The following is a 14,860-nucleotide window of genomic DNA, read 5'->3' on the forward strand; positions in this document are numbered from 1 at the left end:
TGTGTTTGGCTCTATATACACATGTTGTAACCAGAGATTGACTTTGAGTAACTTCCTATGTTGCTTCACCTTATCATGTCTTTTAAGGATTTATTTTATGTGTATGGGTGTTTTGCTTATATGTATGTATATGCACCGTGTATGTGCCTGGTGCCTGGGGTGGTTAGAAGGCACGGGATCCCCTGTGGGCTCTGGGAACTAAACCACAGTCCTTTCATGAGCAATAAATATCCTTAACTGCTGAGCCATCTCTCCGGCCCTTTCGCCTTATTTTTTGAGAGTTTCTCACAGAACCTAGAGTTAGCTGGATTTCAGCTAGACTGACTAGCCAGTGAGGCCCAGAGATCGCAGCTCTGCCTCCCCAGTACTAATGTTCACAGGTGCAAAATGCTATCACCTGCCTTTCACACAGGTGCTGGGGGTCCAGACTTAGGTCCTGTGCAGTAAGCAAACACTTTATCCGCCAAGCCATGTCTCCATCCCCTGTTTGCCAGTATTCAGGCTGTTCACTTCTAGGTCTTCATGATGGCCTGTCCTGCAGCTGAGCCCTGGGTAGCTTGTAGTTTCTGGGTCTCTGGCACATATTAGGGAGAGAAGTGGACACAGTCATAGATACCTCTATATTTGGGGTGAGTCATCCCCCAGTGTCCTGACTGGAGAAGCAACTGGTAAATGAATAACAGGTATGTGCCTCTCTGTCTCCATCCAGACAAAAAGAGCCATGGCTTTTGTTTTCCACAATCTCATGTTTCTGAAAGTTATGGAACAGCAAGAGTCACTGTCTCTAGTTGGGCCCGGTGGCGCACGCCTATAGTCCCAGCACTCAGGGAGGCAGAGGCAGGCAGATCGCTATGAGTTTGAGGCTAGCCTGGTCTACAAAGCAAGTCCAGGACAGCCAAGGCTACACAGAGAAACCCTGTCGGGGGTGGGGGGAATCACTGTCTGCATTATTTATACAATGCTGGAATATCTCCTGCAACATCACCTTTAAGGTCACTGTCTGGCGCCCTTGGAATCCACTTGACTTATGTGTCATTTGGAAGCAACTGTTTGTTGTTTTGTTTTGAGACAGAGTCTCTCTTCGGAGCCCTGGCTGACTTAGAACTTGCTATATGGACCAGGTTGGCCTTGAACTCACAGAGCTCCATCTTCCTCTGCCTCCCTCTGCCTCCCCAGTGCTGGGATTAAGCGTGTGTGGCACCAAGCCCAGTCTTACTAGCTTTATAGGGTGATAGAAACCAGGCCTGGAGACACAGATCTGTCATCCTAGCTACTCCAGGGGCTGTAGCAAGTTTAAGGTGCGCTTGGTTACAGAGAACATTGGAATTGACTGAGCTGTACCAGGTTGGGATTTATGATGTAAGTGTTTGCCTGTGTGCATCACATATGTGTCTGATGCCCGTGGAGACCAGCAGGGAGTGTCAGATCTCCTAGAACTGGGGTTATAAATGGTCACTAGCCCCCGTGTGGTTGTGGGGAACTGAACCCAGGTCCTTTGCAAGATCAACAAGTGCTATTAACCATTGAGCTAGCTCTTCAGCCCCTATATATAATTCTTTTTAAGATGTATTTACCTTTATGTAGATAACTGTTTGCTTGTATCATGTGCATGTAGAGGCCAGAAGAGGGCATCTGATCCCCTGGAAGTGAAATTACAGCCAGTTGTGAGCTACCATGTTGGGTACTAGGAACCAAACAATGGTCCTCTTTCAAGAACAGCAAGTGCTCTCAACCTCCCTGGCCTTGGTTTATACATCTGTTTACTATGATGTCCAGGCTGGCCTCCCAACCCTTGATCTCAAGTGTTCTTCCTGCCTCAGCCTTCTAAATAGCTGAGACTACAAGTACCCAACATGTAATTCTGCGTCTTGAAGTCAGAATTTGTATGAAAACGTAGTGGAAGATGGCACCTTGCGTGTGGTCGCACCTGAAGACTTGGCAAGTTTTCCTGTTGTCTCTGAGATTCTAGGTTCTGCAGGCCAGAAAGTTTGGGTGTCTAGGGAACAATGCTTCTAGCCAGGACCAAGGCGATGGTTTCTTTGCATTTCAGGCCCCTCCCACTTCTGCGTGATGGTGGGTCACTGGATGAATGGGCCTGACGGTGACTATCAAGGGGAAATGAGCTGCTTACTGAGGGTTAAGCGATTGTCTGACTTTGTCCGAGGAGATGTGAGCAGGCGTCTATTCCCACTAGAGAGGGCCATGATGCCAGACTAAAGAAACAGTCCCATCAAGGTCTAGCTTGGTGAACCAGATGACTTGATTGGGGTTTGCTTACGGGTCTGGGCTCGCTCACAGGGGCATTGATGACTTGAAGGTAGCTAGATCACTGAAAAGCCTAGTCCAGCATGGATGACCACTCAGAAAATCTACATCCCTGGGCTTCTAGCACAACTCACAGGCAGCCTCACTGAAGAGAGTCTGTTGCCCCAGGAACTCTTCACTGCATTCATTACCTTGGGAAGAGGGACCCTGGGAATCATCAGCTTCCGAAGCTCATTGCCCTCTCATGCGTCAGTTCAGGGTAAACAGCTACACAGCAGAAACGCTTGATTAGAAGCTGGGGTGACCTCGTCGTGCTAGGGTATTAATTCAAGAATCTTCTGATTATCAATGAGATAAGTTCCACTCAGGTTGGGCATAGTGAGATACGAACTTGAGGAGAAGGCATCACAACTAGAAACTCAGCCCGTTGTGGTGGAGCGAGCCTGTAATCCCAGCACTTGGGGAGGCAGAGTCAGGCAGATCTCTGTGAGTTCGAGGCCAGCCTGGTCTACAAAGCAAGTCCCCAGGACAGTGAAGGTTACACAGAGAAAAACAAAACAGAACTCTAGAAACTCAGGAAACAGAAACTGGGGCCTTAGCCAGCTGTGTGCCTTTGTCTCTGCCCTATATGTCAGTATCGTTTTTTTTCCTACTGTACAGACTGGCCTCTTCCACCTGGCAGGAAATAGGATTCCTGCAAACCCCAGACTCCAATCGTCACCATTTTGTCTTTTAATTTCATGTCTAAAGGAAGAACTGTTTCTTACCCGGACCGGGGTTCCCATCCATAGCTGCACACGCACAAAGAGGGACACAAACACAGATACCTAAATAAAAAATAAAACCTTAACATGAGAACAGAGGCCGGGTGGTGATGGAGTATGCCTTTAATCCCTGCCTCTGGAGGCAGAGACTGGCAGGCCTTGCTCAACATAGTGCTTTCCAGGACAGCCAGAGCTACATAATGAGACACTGTCTCAAAACAACAAACAAACAAAACAATAAAATACACAAAGCTTTCACTAGGTGAATTTAATCAGATAGGCATGGTACAGTAAGAAACGTTGTGAAGGCTTTTTTTTTTTTTTTTTTTTTCTCCGTCTGACACAGGATAGAAGAGGGAATAACCAGGTCTAGGCGGCAGGAGGGTCCTCAAAGATCTAAGTGGAGATGAAGTGAGGATTTTTTTGGGCAGAAAGGTGTGTGCAAAACACAAAAGGAGCGGAGCGTGGGGCAGGGTAAGGTCGGCAGGACCGGATGCGCACCACCGCGGCTTCACGGATTTCTGAGCCACTGGGAAACCCGGGAAGGAGGCTTTGGTCGCCATGTCTGCAGCCAGGTGAACCCATGGATCTCTGTCGCCGGGCCAGGGAGGTTAGGCGATGACACCGGACCTGGAAGGCCCTGGGGTCAAGCCGCGGGAGGAGTCAGTTCCTGCGGGGAGAACCGAACCGGCCCACGTGGGTCAGGCCGCCCCGCCCCGCCGCGCAGACGTCGCTGGACTCTGCAGTCCGGGGCCGAGGCCGGGGCTGGGGCTGGGAGCTGTGTGCGGGGACCAAGCAGCCACGCCTCTACAGGAGCTACCGCAGGCGGAGGACCCCACCCCAAGCCCGCAGCAAGCAGGTCCGGAAGAACCGTAGCCAGCCCCACCGGAGAGGGAGTCTCCAGGCTGTGAGTCCGGGCCTGATGGAGGGCTTGGGGCCCAGCCGCGGGAGAGCGGGTCGGGGAGCCACCTCTGCAGAGATTAGAGTCACAGTGCTCTGTCTTCCTGCTAAAATGCCAATTCCCATCCTGTAGCCAGCCCCTTACCCCTACACTGGATTGGTTTGGGGGAAATCCTGCTCCTGGGATGTCTGAACTCATACTTCACTGACTCTTTTTTTGAACCTATATCCTTAGCCCAACTCCCACCCCACCCCAGCTTCCTTAATGAGCCTGGCCAGACTTAGGAAAAAATTTAAAATGAAGGGGGAGGGAGAGGGACATGACTTTCAGGCTTTTTCTCACAAGCCAAAAGGGTGAGATGCCTGTCCCAACCTCACTCTCTTCATGGCTTCTGCCCTTTGCTGGGTGTGGGGAGGAGGGTCCCTGCCACCTATAGGGGAACCTTCCCAGTGGCTGTTTGATTGATTTAATAGTATTTCTCATTCTTGAGTCCTCCGTTCTTCCACTCATAGGAAGGTGGTCAGTAGAATCTCTTGCCAGTTCAAGTTCAAAAGTTAGGGAAGGAGTGGGGAGGGCTCAGGATGGAGCAGACTTGCAGTGAACGTGTCCCAGGAGCAGTGGGAGGGGAAGGGACAGACTTGCAAGAGGCTTGTCATTGTGGGTTCTCCTCAGAAAAGGGGTTCCTTAGTGTGGAGGAGAGGAAAGAGACAAGTTCAAGCCCTAGATCCTCTGCTACTATTACCGTGTTCTCCTAAGTACGGGAATCCAACGGAAGCCCCTCTCGTTCACTTTCAGCAGGTAAACACTAACACCTGCTGCGGTTCTCAGCCTTCCTAATGCTGCGACCCTTTACAGTTCATGTTGTGGTGGGCCCTGACCATAAGGTTATTTTTGTTGCTACTTCTTTTAGGTGTGTTAGTAAGTTTGTTTGTTTGTTTGTTTGGTTGATTGGTTTTTTGAGACAGGGCTTTCTCTGTGTAGCCCTAGCTGTCCTAGAACTCACTCTGTAAACCAGCCTGGTCTACCAACTCACCCTGCCTCCCAAGTGCTGGGATTAAAGGTTTGTGCCACATCACCACCACCGCCACCACCCAGCTTTCGTTGCTACTTCATAACTGAAATTTTGCCACAATTATGGATGGTAATGTAAATATTTGTTTTCCGATGGTCTTACTCGACCCCTGTGAAATCTGTATATGTCTGTGTAGATATAGATATATGTTTTTTTTTAAATATTATTTGTTGTTATTTAACGGAGCATCTTTTTAAAAAAAATTTTTTTTAAGTCAGCATATATGTGAGTGTGCGCCTGTGTGTGTACTCGAGCACGCCTGCCTGTGGGTGAACGAAGAGGCCAGGAGAGGGTGTTGGTATGGAGCTGACGTTACAGGTAGTTGAGTTGTGAACCACCTGACTTGGGTGCTGAGGATGGAACATGAGACCTCCAGAAGAGCAACCAGTGCTCTTAACTGCCGAACCATCTCTCTCTCCAGCCCCTAAATTTAAGTTTTTAGTTGGAGGTGGGTGAGTGAAAAGGCCGTGGCAATCATCTGGGTAAAAATGACCAGAGCCAAGTGAGCGTGAAGAGGAGTTGTCAGAATGTGGCAGTGAGGCGGGGCGACGAAGGAGGGTACATAGTCCAGGGTGCTTTAGGCATCTGGCTAGCATGACTTAACAAGGTAGCAGAGCTCTCTTGCCTGAGGACCCTGAAGAGGAGAGCCGGGTGCAGGGGCGCACACCTTTAATCCCAGCACTCTGGGAGGCAGAGGCAGGCGGATCGCAGCGAGTTTGAGGCCAGCCTGGTCTACAAAGCAAGTCTAGGATAATCCAGGTTTCTACAGAGAGAAACCCTATGTAGAAACAAAACAAACAAATAAAACTAAGTAAAGTTCTCTGAGGAGAAGTATGTAGAATGAAAACGAAGGGGCTGGAGAGGTGGCTCAATGGCTAAGAGCACTGGATGCTCTTCCAGAGGTCCTGAGTTCAATTCCCAGCAACCACAGGGTGGCCATAGAGTGAGATCTGGTGCCCTCTTCTCCTGTGCAGACATACTTGTAGGCAGAACATTGTATACATAATAAATAAATAACAAACAAACAAATAAATAAATAGAAAGAAAATTACGAGAAAGCTTTAAAGGAAAAACCCTCTGAGGGAAACAGACTAAATTAATTAGAGAGAAGGAGGGGGGGCCGTGAAGAGGTTACTGCACTCAAGGTTGCCACTTCACCTTGTCCTGCTGTGACTCGCTCCTCTGCTTCCTCTTCGCAGACCAGATGTTTGCTGCCATCCAGCCAGGACTAGCAGAGGGGGCCCAGTACCTGGGGGGCCTGCCTCCCGGAGTATGTCAGCCAGAGCTCCAACCAGACAATAATTCCAACTTTGTGGAGAGTGCTAAAGATGCCAACAAGAACTGGCATGGTGTGCCCGGCAAAGTGGAACCCACCCTGATGAGGAGCTCCTCCGAGTCGCCCTCTGATAACCAGGTCTTCCAAGCCCCTGGGCTCCCCGAGGCCGGAGTGCGCAGCCCCCCAGAGGGTGCGGAGATTCCTGGGGCTGAGCCTGAGAAGTTGAGCAGCGCCAGCAGCATCTGCTCCCCCCTGGAGGACGTGGGCTATGCCAGCAGTTCCTTGAGCATCGACAGCCTTAGCAGCAGTCCAGAGCCCATCTCCGAGAGCCCTCGAGGCCCGAGGCCCCTGGACCCCCTGCTGCCCTCTGTGGCCCAGGCTGTGCTGCAGCTGCAGGCTCAGGCGCGCTACAAAGAGCAGGAGAAGGAGAAGCACCATGTGCACTTGGTGATGTACCGTCGCTTGGCGCTGCTCCAGTGGATCCGGGCTCTGCAGCACCAGTTGGTGGACCAGCAGGCCCGACTGCAGGAGAGCTTTGACACCATCCTAGACAACCGAAAGGAACTTATCCGCTGTCTCCAACAGAGGGAAGCACCTTGCAGGCCCCAGGACCAGGGCTAAGGGTGTGCGCAAGTGTGTATGCTTGCAGGCCTGTGGTTAGGCACAAGTAAATACATGAGTATTAGTTGGCATGAGTGTAAGTGAGTTATGGATGTGCTAACAGGTAGGCAGGTTATGTCCAGGCATGTGTGAATGAACTTATATGTGTTATATGTGGCATGTATGTTTATGTATGCATGTGTGGCCAGGTACCCACTTATTCTGGAATAAGGTATACAGGCAAAAGATATGTATGCGTATATATGAGTTTGAATATACGAGCTTGTGTTCGGTATGAATGAGCCTTTGTGTGTTGAGACTTGTGTTTGTGCCAGCATAGGAAGCATGTCCTGGGAACGTGTGTATTTGCAGAAAGACTTTAGAGCAGGTGTGTGCAAACATACGTTCAATTGCTCCTGTAGGGCATCCACCCATCCCCTGTGTTCCCAGAGTCTACCCCAGCCTTGTTCTGTCCTGCGTCTCACAGCTTCCTGGAGAAAGAAGCCTGTCTCGCTGTCCTGTATCTGAGGGTTGTAGCTAACCCATTCTCCTGGATTTCCCTAGCTACCTTTCCTATCCCTTCCCCTTATTTAATCCAGACCTTGCCCTGTCTGCTAAGACTGCTCTCCCCGATGTTGGCTTTTTGGTAAGAGTTTTTTTGTTTGGGGTGGTTGCTTTTTGTTTGTTTTGCTAATTACAGTACAAGGGATTGAGCCCAGAGCCCTGTGCATGCTAGGCAAATGTCCTACCACTGAGTTGCACACCCATCCTCCAATAGGAGAGTTATTGGCCGCTTCAGCCTTCCTTCGCCCATGTGCTGCTGTCTGGTCAGGACACTTGGTGGAGAATGGGTATTGGGAAGGGAACTGGCATGGTGGTGGAGCCTATGGCAAGGGTGGGAGTGGGGATAAAGAAAAATAAAACTATCCTCTTAGCAAGATGCTGGTGGTGCAGGCCTTTAACCCCAGCACTCAAGGGGTTGACCAAGAGGCAGAGGCAGGTGGATCTAGTGAGTTCCAGGAGAGCCAGGGCTACAGGGAGAAATACGGGAGGAAGGAAGGAAGGAAGGAAGGGAGGGAGGGAGGGAGGGAGGGAGGGAGGGAGGGAGGAAGGAAAGAAGGAAAGAAGGAAAGAAAGAAGGAAGGGTCTTTTTGAACCCTGTCTTTGTCTCTGTGGGAGGTAGGAGAGAGTGACAATGTAGAACTCTATGAAGATTAGGAGAATTGCAAAACCCACCATAGTGCTCTACTGTGAGGAGGGAGGCTGAAATCCATACTGATTTAAACTTCGGTTGAAAGGAACCAAGGCCGTGGGGGAGGGGACCTCCCTTCTCTTCACCTCTCCCTGGCTGTGCCTACCTTGCCTCAGCAGCAATGAATGTCCAATTGGTTTGTTTTGTTTTTCTGAAATCAGCCTGTCCAGAGGAGCTAGAGCTCAGCTTTCCAGTCGTACAGAGGACAGTGTCAGTCCAGCCTCCTGAAGCTCTTAGGATGGTTGACTATACTCTTCTTTTACTGTGGCCCCTTTGAACAAGGGTTGACAGGCCGAAGCAGAGGCTTCATGCCTTGGAAACGTGTATTGGGTGGGGCAGTAGTTAAGGTAGTGGAACCTTTTGTTTTGGTTCTGGGTGCCAAGAGAACGCAAGGTCCTAATGGGTGAGCAATGACAGGAAGAGGCAACGGTGGCAGGTGACAGGGACAGCTACCTCTGGGCATCAGTCTCCCCACCTGCAAAGTGGGGCCTCTTCCCTCTATCTCCAGACAGTTCCGTCCTTGATCATGAGTGAGTGGGTGGGTGGGTGGAATGTGAGACTTTCTATAGTTCTTGCATGTTGAATGTGAACCTGGCCTCTGGACCAATCCAAGATAAATAAACTAAGGCAGAAAATGAAATCATGTGACCATGTGTTTTTGTCCTGTCTGTTGCCTGCTGGCCTCTTTCACACTGAGTTTTCCTTTTAAGCTGGGACCAAGTGCTGGAAGTCCGGGAGATACTAGGGATGAAAACTCAGAATTTGCCCAGCACTCTCAGGGCCTCCCAGGCTGACAGTGGCGACTTGGCCTCTGCTGTAATGGCACCACAAGGAATTGTCCTTGTCCTAAGTCACGCTTGGATCTGAATATATTCCGAGGGCACATACACACACTGCTGCTCTGAAGGGAGCCCTGACTTCAAAAGACTAAGGGACTGATGACACACACCTTTAATCCCAGCACTCAGAATGCAGAGGCAGGCAGATCTCTCTGAGTTCGAGGCCAGCCTGATCTACAGAGTGACTTCCAGGAAATCCAGAGATACCCAGAGAAACCCTGTCTTGAAAAACAAAACAAAATAAGACAAAACAAAAGAAAGACAGGGTCTTTACATGTCTCTGACACAGATGTAGTTTTATTTTGTCTTACTGTGGAACTACAAATCGAACCCAGAACCCTGAACATTTGAGACAAGACTCTGCCACTGGGCTGTGCCCCAGCCATAATCTTTAATAACATGGCAGATATCAGCTGATAGCCATTTATATGATTGTATTCTGCTCACATTTAAAATGATTTTTTTTTTCTTTTTTAGATAGGGTTTCTCTGTGTAGCCATGGCTGTCCTGGAGGTTGGCCTGGAACTCAGATCCACCTGCCTCTGCCTCCTCCAGGAATGATGGAATCAAAGGTGTGTACCACCACTGCCCAGCTATATTATTATTTCTTAATTTCTCAAAAATTCAGATGCTAAATATGTAGCTGAATGGCAAAGTGCTTATTTAGCATGTGCAAACAAAAAGGTTTGTTTGTTTTTTCAGGCATGGGCATGAATAGTAATGCTAGGTACCTGGGAGGTAGAGCAGAAGAATCAGGAGTTCAAGGTCATCCTTGTCTACACAGCACCTTTACCTCTGGACCATCTCTTTAGTCATACCTAACTTTTTTTTTTTACAGAAAATCAATCTCTTTTTTTTATTAAATTTTTATTTTTTATATTAATTACAGTTTATTAACTTGGTATTTCAGTTGTAGCCCTCTTCCTCACTCCCTCCCAGTCCTACCCTCCCTTCATCATCTATTTTTTTCTCTCCCCCCCCTTAAGGAAGTTGGATCCAGCCTGCCTGGTGGTGCACATCTGTAATCCTAGCACTCAGGGAGGCAGAGGCAGGTGGATCTCTGTGAGTTCAAGGCCAGCCTGGTCTACAAAGTGAGTCTAGGACAGCCAAGGCTACACAGAGAAACATTGTCTCAAAAAAAAAAAAAAAAAAATCTAAAAATTGGAACATCTTTTAAAAATGGGGGAGGGTCTTTTAAAAAAGTAAAGTTGTGTAATGTGCATCCCAGCATGCCTTAGTCCTAGCTCTGGAGAAGCAGGGTCATGGGGTGGTCTGGGAGGTAGAGCTCAGGGTGGTATATAGCGCAAGTTCCAAGACAGCCAGGGCTTCACACGTGAGAACCTTATCAGAAAAACACACACACACACAAACACAAGCCAAACCAAACAAAATTTGGGGGTGGGGAATCTCAGTTTGGGAGGTTTTAATCTCAGCTTGGGAGGTTGGGGCAGGAGGATCAGAAGTTTAAGAGCAGCCTGGAGTTGGGGTCAGAGTGAGTTGGATGTCAGGTTGGGCTGGAAGAGACGCTGTTTCAAAATACAAACAAACAAAGTGACTTAATATTTCTTTCCATGAAGATCTCTCTGAGGCTGTGAGATGGCTCAGTGTGGGTAGATGCGCTTGCAGCTAAGCTGATGATGTAAGTTTGTTCTCCCAATTCCCACAAATCGGTCTCTGTTCACATGTGCCCACACTGTAAATCAGCAAATGATTGTAAAAACAATTAAAAACTTCAAAAAGTTCTTTGAAGGCCGAGGGTTCTTAGCCCGAGAGGGATGCTCAGTTTGAGCCCCAGTACAGGATGGGGAGGGTCTGAAGTCGGAGCCAGGGGGCTTTCAGAGCTGAGCAAAAGATGAGGACCAGGCTGAGGAAACTGTGACATTCATCATATATTATGGGACCTTACTAGTCTTTTTGGGTCTGGAGATAAGCACAGTTTTTGGGATGGAGGTAGGTTTGAAAAGGGGACTGGCCAGAGCCACACCGCTACAGTACAGTTGGCCAGGAGGCGGAACCCCAGTGGCTGAGCCAACCGAATCCAGAACTGTAAGTGGAAGGGGCTGGGGCAACTTGATGTTTCGGGGGCTACTCCATACCTCATATGGGGCAGACCTGTTTCCTCACCTGCGGCAGCTATGAAGATTGAGCAAATGGACCTTATGATTTTCTGGAGGCATTAAAATCAAACTCCTACTGCAGAGGACCTTCAGGGCCCCACCCTGGCCCTGCCCTTGCACAGCTCTGGCCTGCAAAAATCCATGAGACTTGGGGTAAGGACCCTAATGTAGAGGCCGCTCTGGGTTTGGGAAGGGGACATTATACTCTGAGCAGGTCTCAGCCGGGGATTTTTTTTTTTAATATATTTTTTTTAAGATTTATTTATTATTTATACAGTTGTCTGCCTACATGCCAGAAGAGGGCACCAGATCTCATAATAGATGGTTATTAGCCACTGTGTGGTTGCTGGGAATTGAACTCAGGACCTCGGAAGAACAGTCAGTGCTCTTAACCTCTGAGCCATCTCTCCAGCCCCCAAGATTTTTTTTTTTTAATCTGGAAGCTTGTGTTAATTGTTGGGGTGGGGATTTTTTTTTTTTTTCCTCCCTGGGGATGGCAGGGAATAAGGAGAGGACCATGGAGTTGAAAAAATGCAGGCAGAAAGTCATTGCCACCTTCTTCCAACCCGGGTTCTGGATGCTATCTGAAGAGTCATGCTTAGGAAAACCATGGGTTGATATTGACACCAACAGCAGACCTGAAGCACGAAGGGACTGCCAAGGAGTAGGTAGCCCTAGCTAGGGGAGAAAGAGAGAGGAGGGCTCCACTCATCCAGATCTTTCTCACCTGTGTCTCTGTCTTAGGGTTTCTACCACTATGATAAAACACCATGACTAAAAGCATACTGGAAAGGAAAGGGTTTATTTGTCTTACATGTCCTGATCACAGTCCATCAATCAGGGAAGTTGAGGTAGGAACTCAAGCAGGACAGGAACCTGGAGGCAGAAGCTGATACAGAGGTCGTGGAGGAGTGCTGCTTACTGGCTTGCTCCCATGGCTTGCTGAACCTGCTTTCTTATACCATCGAGGACCATCTGCCTAGGGGTGGCACTACCCCCAAATGGGCAGGGCCCCACCCCAACATAAGTCACTAGTCCAGACGATACCCCCACAGACTTGCCTACAGGCCTTTTGCAGCCTTGTGGAGGCCTTTTCCTAATTAAGATTCCCTCTTCCCAGGTATGTCTAAGTTTAAGCTGACAAAAAAATAGGTCAGCTCCTACAAAATGATCAGAGAAGATGTGGTTAAAAACTGGGGTGCAGGAAATTATCTGGGCACAAAGGAAGAATACAGAGTTGGGAGGGTCAGAAAGCTTCAAAGTATGTTAAGTGTCCTCCACAATCTAGGGCCTCAAACTTTTAGACCACAGCAGCGCAGTGGCTGCCTCTAAGGAGAGTGACTGCCCCCAATGGCAGTGTGTAACCTGTCTTCTAGACTTCACTCAAACCCCAGGGTTAGTGCCTCCGATTGGGTGCCTGCCCGGAGCTGATAGGAACAGGAGAGGAGCCCTGCAGTATTGCTCTTCCTTCCTGGAGCCTAGAGAGCAGTGAAGGGCAGGCGAGAGAGGATAGATTTCTGGTGCACAGCGGACACACATGTCTTGAAATTATCGGGGCCTCATGTTCCTCACCTGTCCAACAGGGATAACAGCAGTGCTGCCCTTATTACCATGAAGGAGTTAGATGAGTTCATTGTATGTGGAGGGCTTAGGCCCCAGCCCGGCTGGTTGGAAGCAGCTCGGAAACTCTAGCTGTCATTATTTGAGGGAGAGAGGGTGAAGGCCACCGGAGGCAGGACAGGGGTTATAGTCGAGCAGCTGCGCTGTGTATTAAAATTCATTGCTGGGGTGAGAGAAACGGTTTAGTGGTCAAGAGCACTCTTGCAGAGGACCAGGGCTGGGTTCCTGGTACTCTGGTGGCAGCTCACAACTTTCTGTAAGTAACAGCTCCAGGGGGTTACTGACAAACACTCACACAGATAAAATAAAATTAATTCGGGTGGGAGTGAGGGGTTGCGAGGGGAGGGAAGAATTGAGTGGTTGGTAGAGTGCTTGCCTACCACGCCCAAAGCCCTAGGTTTGATCCTGAGTGCCTCCTAAAAGCAAGTGTAGTGGGGGAAATGCCTGTGATCCCACTCAGGAGGAAAAGGCAGAAATTCGAAGGTTAGTTACATAGCGACAGCCTGGGACAAATGAGATCTTGTCTTTCAAAACAAAAACGAACCACACCACCACCACCAACCCACCACCGCCGCCCCTCCCCACCCCCCCAACCCCCGCATTGCTGCAGCCCGGTAAGTCTGACGGATGCTCTGAAGGGCAGAAGGACGTCGGAGCCGGGCCTCAGCTTCGTGCATACCCACTAGGTGCGTCTGAGTATGAACACACCTACACCGTCGCTCACTCCGGGACGCTTCGTTCGTGCCCCACCAACCCCTCAGGAATAAAGATCGCGATTTGTCCTGGGCCTGAGGGATACTTTGGCCAGACTTTGGCCTATCCCAGAACGTTCTGGGTCCTCCCACCTGCTCCTCCCCAACTCTACTCCTCCCTAACAAGCTTTAGAGCTAGTCCATCACCTAATCTTTGTGTTTCATCACCCATACATCTGAGGAAAGATTCCTTGGGTTGAGCAACTTGGCAGGTGTGCGGGACGGGAGTGGCGCGGGGGAAACGCAGGGTTCATTGTATTGAGGTCTGGCGTGTTAGAGCCTGGGGAGGGGCTGAATCCTTGGGGACCCGTCCAGCCATCAGGGACCAGCGAGGGCTGGGACGTAGTGGGCGTGCGTTCAGCTGACGTTCCGGGTTCCCCCGGAGAGACGCAGACAAAGGGGTGGCCTCCCCGAGCCGGCGTCGGCCCGCGGGACTGCACACAAAGCCAAGGGTGGTGGCGCCGACCGCCCCACGCGCCGCGCTGCACCGGGCTGCAGATCATCACGGTCCGGAGCGCCTTTCCCTGTGCCTAATCCCAACAAGCATGAAAACGGCTGGGCCTGGCAGCCAGCAGGCCCCTTTGTCCCAGCCCCTCGCGGGACAGCTGCAGGCAGAGCCCCCTCCCCCTCTTTGTGCCTGGTCCCCGCCGCCGCCCCCCCCCCCCCCCCCCCCCCCCCCCCCCGCGCGTCACCCTCCTCACCTCAGCTGTCCCCTGGCTCTCGCCTCTAGCTTCTGGGCGCACAAAGCAGGAAGACGCTCCTGCTCTGGGGGGGAGGGGGAAATTAACCCTGGGGTTTGCCGGAAGGTGGAGCGTGAGAAAGAGCTGCAGGGTGCATCCTTCGCGGCTGTGAAGGGATGCGTGGGTCATAAGCCCCCAGCAGAAACACAAGTGGGACGGGAACCCAGCATTTTTGATAAACAGCCAGGGCTAGAAAACTCTCCCTAGACCTGATGCCCACCCCTTTTAGGCTGTCCCCAGAGCTCTTAACCATCCTGGGAGCTATCTCCTCATCTCTGTGGCCTCTGTGCTCACCTGTCCTCAGGTCCCCCAAACCTCTCCACTTGCCTATCAGTCTGCCCTCTGAGCTCTTCACCCAGCTGACCCCAGCATCTCCTGTTTCTCGGGCACAAGTGGACTCGCTTTCTCCTCAGTTACACAGTAGCATGTTCCACAGGGCCAAGGTGGAGTGGGCTCATCCGGTGGGCCTCTGGGCCTTTCTCTTCCCTCCCAAAGCCCGCTGTCTCACTTGGACCACCTGAAAGCTGGCGCTGTAATCCCATAGCTGGAGAATTGGACTGCCTCTCCCTCCAGGCACTGCCTAACTCTAGCATTTTTTCTTTCTTTCTTTCTTTCTTTCTTTCTTTCTTTCTTTCTTTCTTTCTTTCTTTCTTTCTTTCTTT

The 14,860-nt window shown here is 50.3% G+C and overlaps 1 protein-coding gene across 1 annotated transcript; it reads left to right on the forward strand.

Moving 5' to 3' along the window:
* The first annotated feature begins 3,328 nt into the window (after positions 1 to 3,328).
* On the forward strand, positions 3,329 to 7,818 carry CUNH1orf216 (chromosome unknown C1orf216 homolog). Its single transcript, XM_055611458.1, has 2 exons — positions 3,329 to 3,936; positions 6,202 to 7,818. The coding sequence occupies exon 2, from the start codon at positions 6,207 to 6,209 to the stop codon at positions 6,897 to 6,899; it is 693 nt and encodes a 230-aa protein (XP_055467433.1). The 5' UTR covers positions 3,329 to 3,936; positions 6,202 to 6,206; the 3' UTR covers positions 6,900 to 7,818.
* The last annotated feature ends 7,042 nt before the right edge of the window (positions 7,819 to 14,860 follow it).

The sequence above is a fragment of the Psammomys obesus genome, unplaced genomic scaffold (assembly GCF_907164565.1).
Source record: "Psammomys obesus unplaced genomic scaffold, mPsaObe1.curated_primary_1811, whole genome shotgun sequence".
NCBI lineage: Eukaryota > Metazoa > Chordata > Mammalia > Rodentia > Muridae > Psammomys > Psammomys obesus.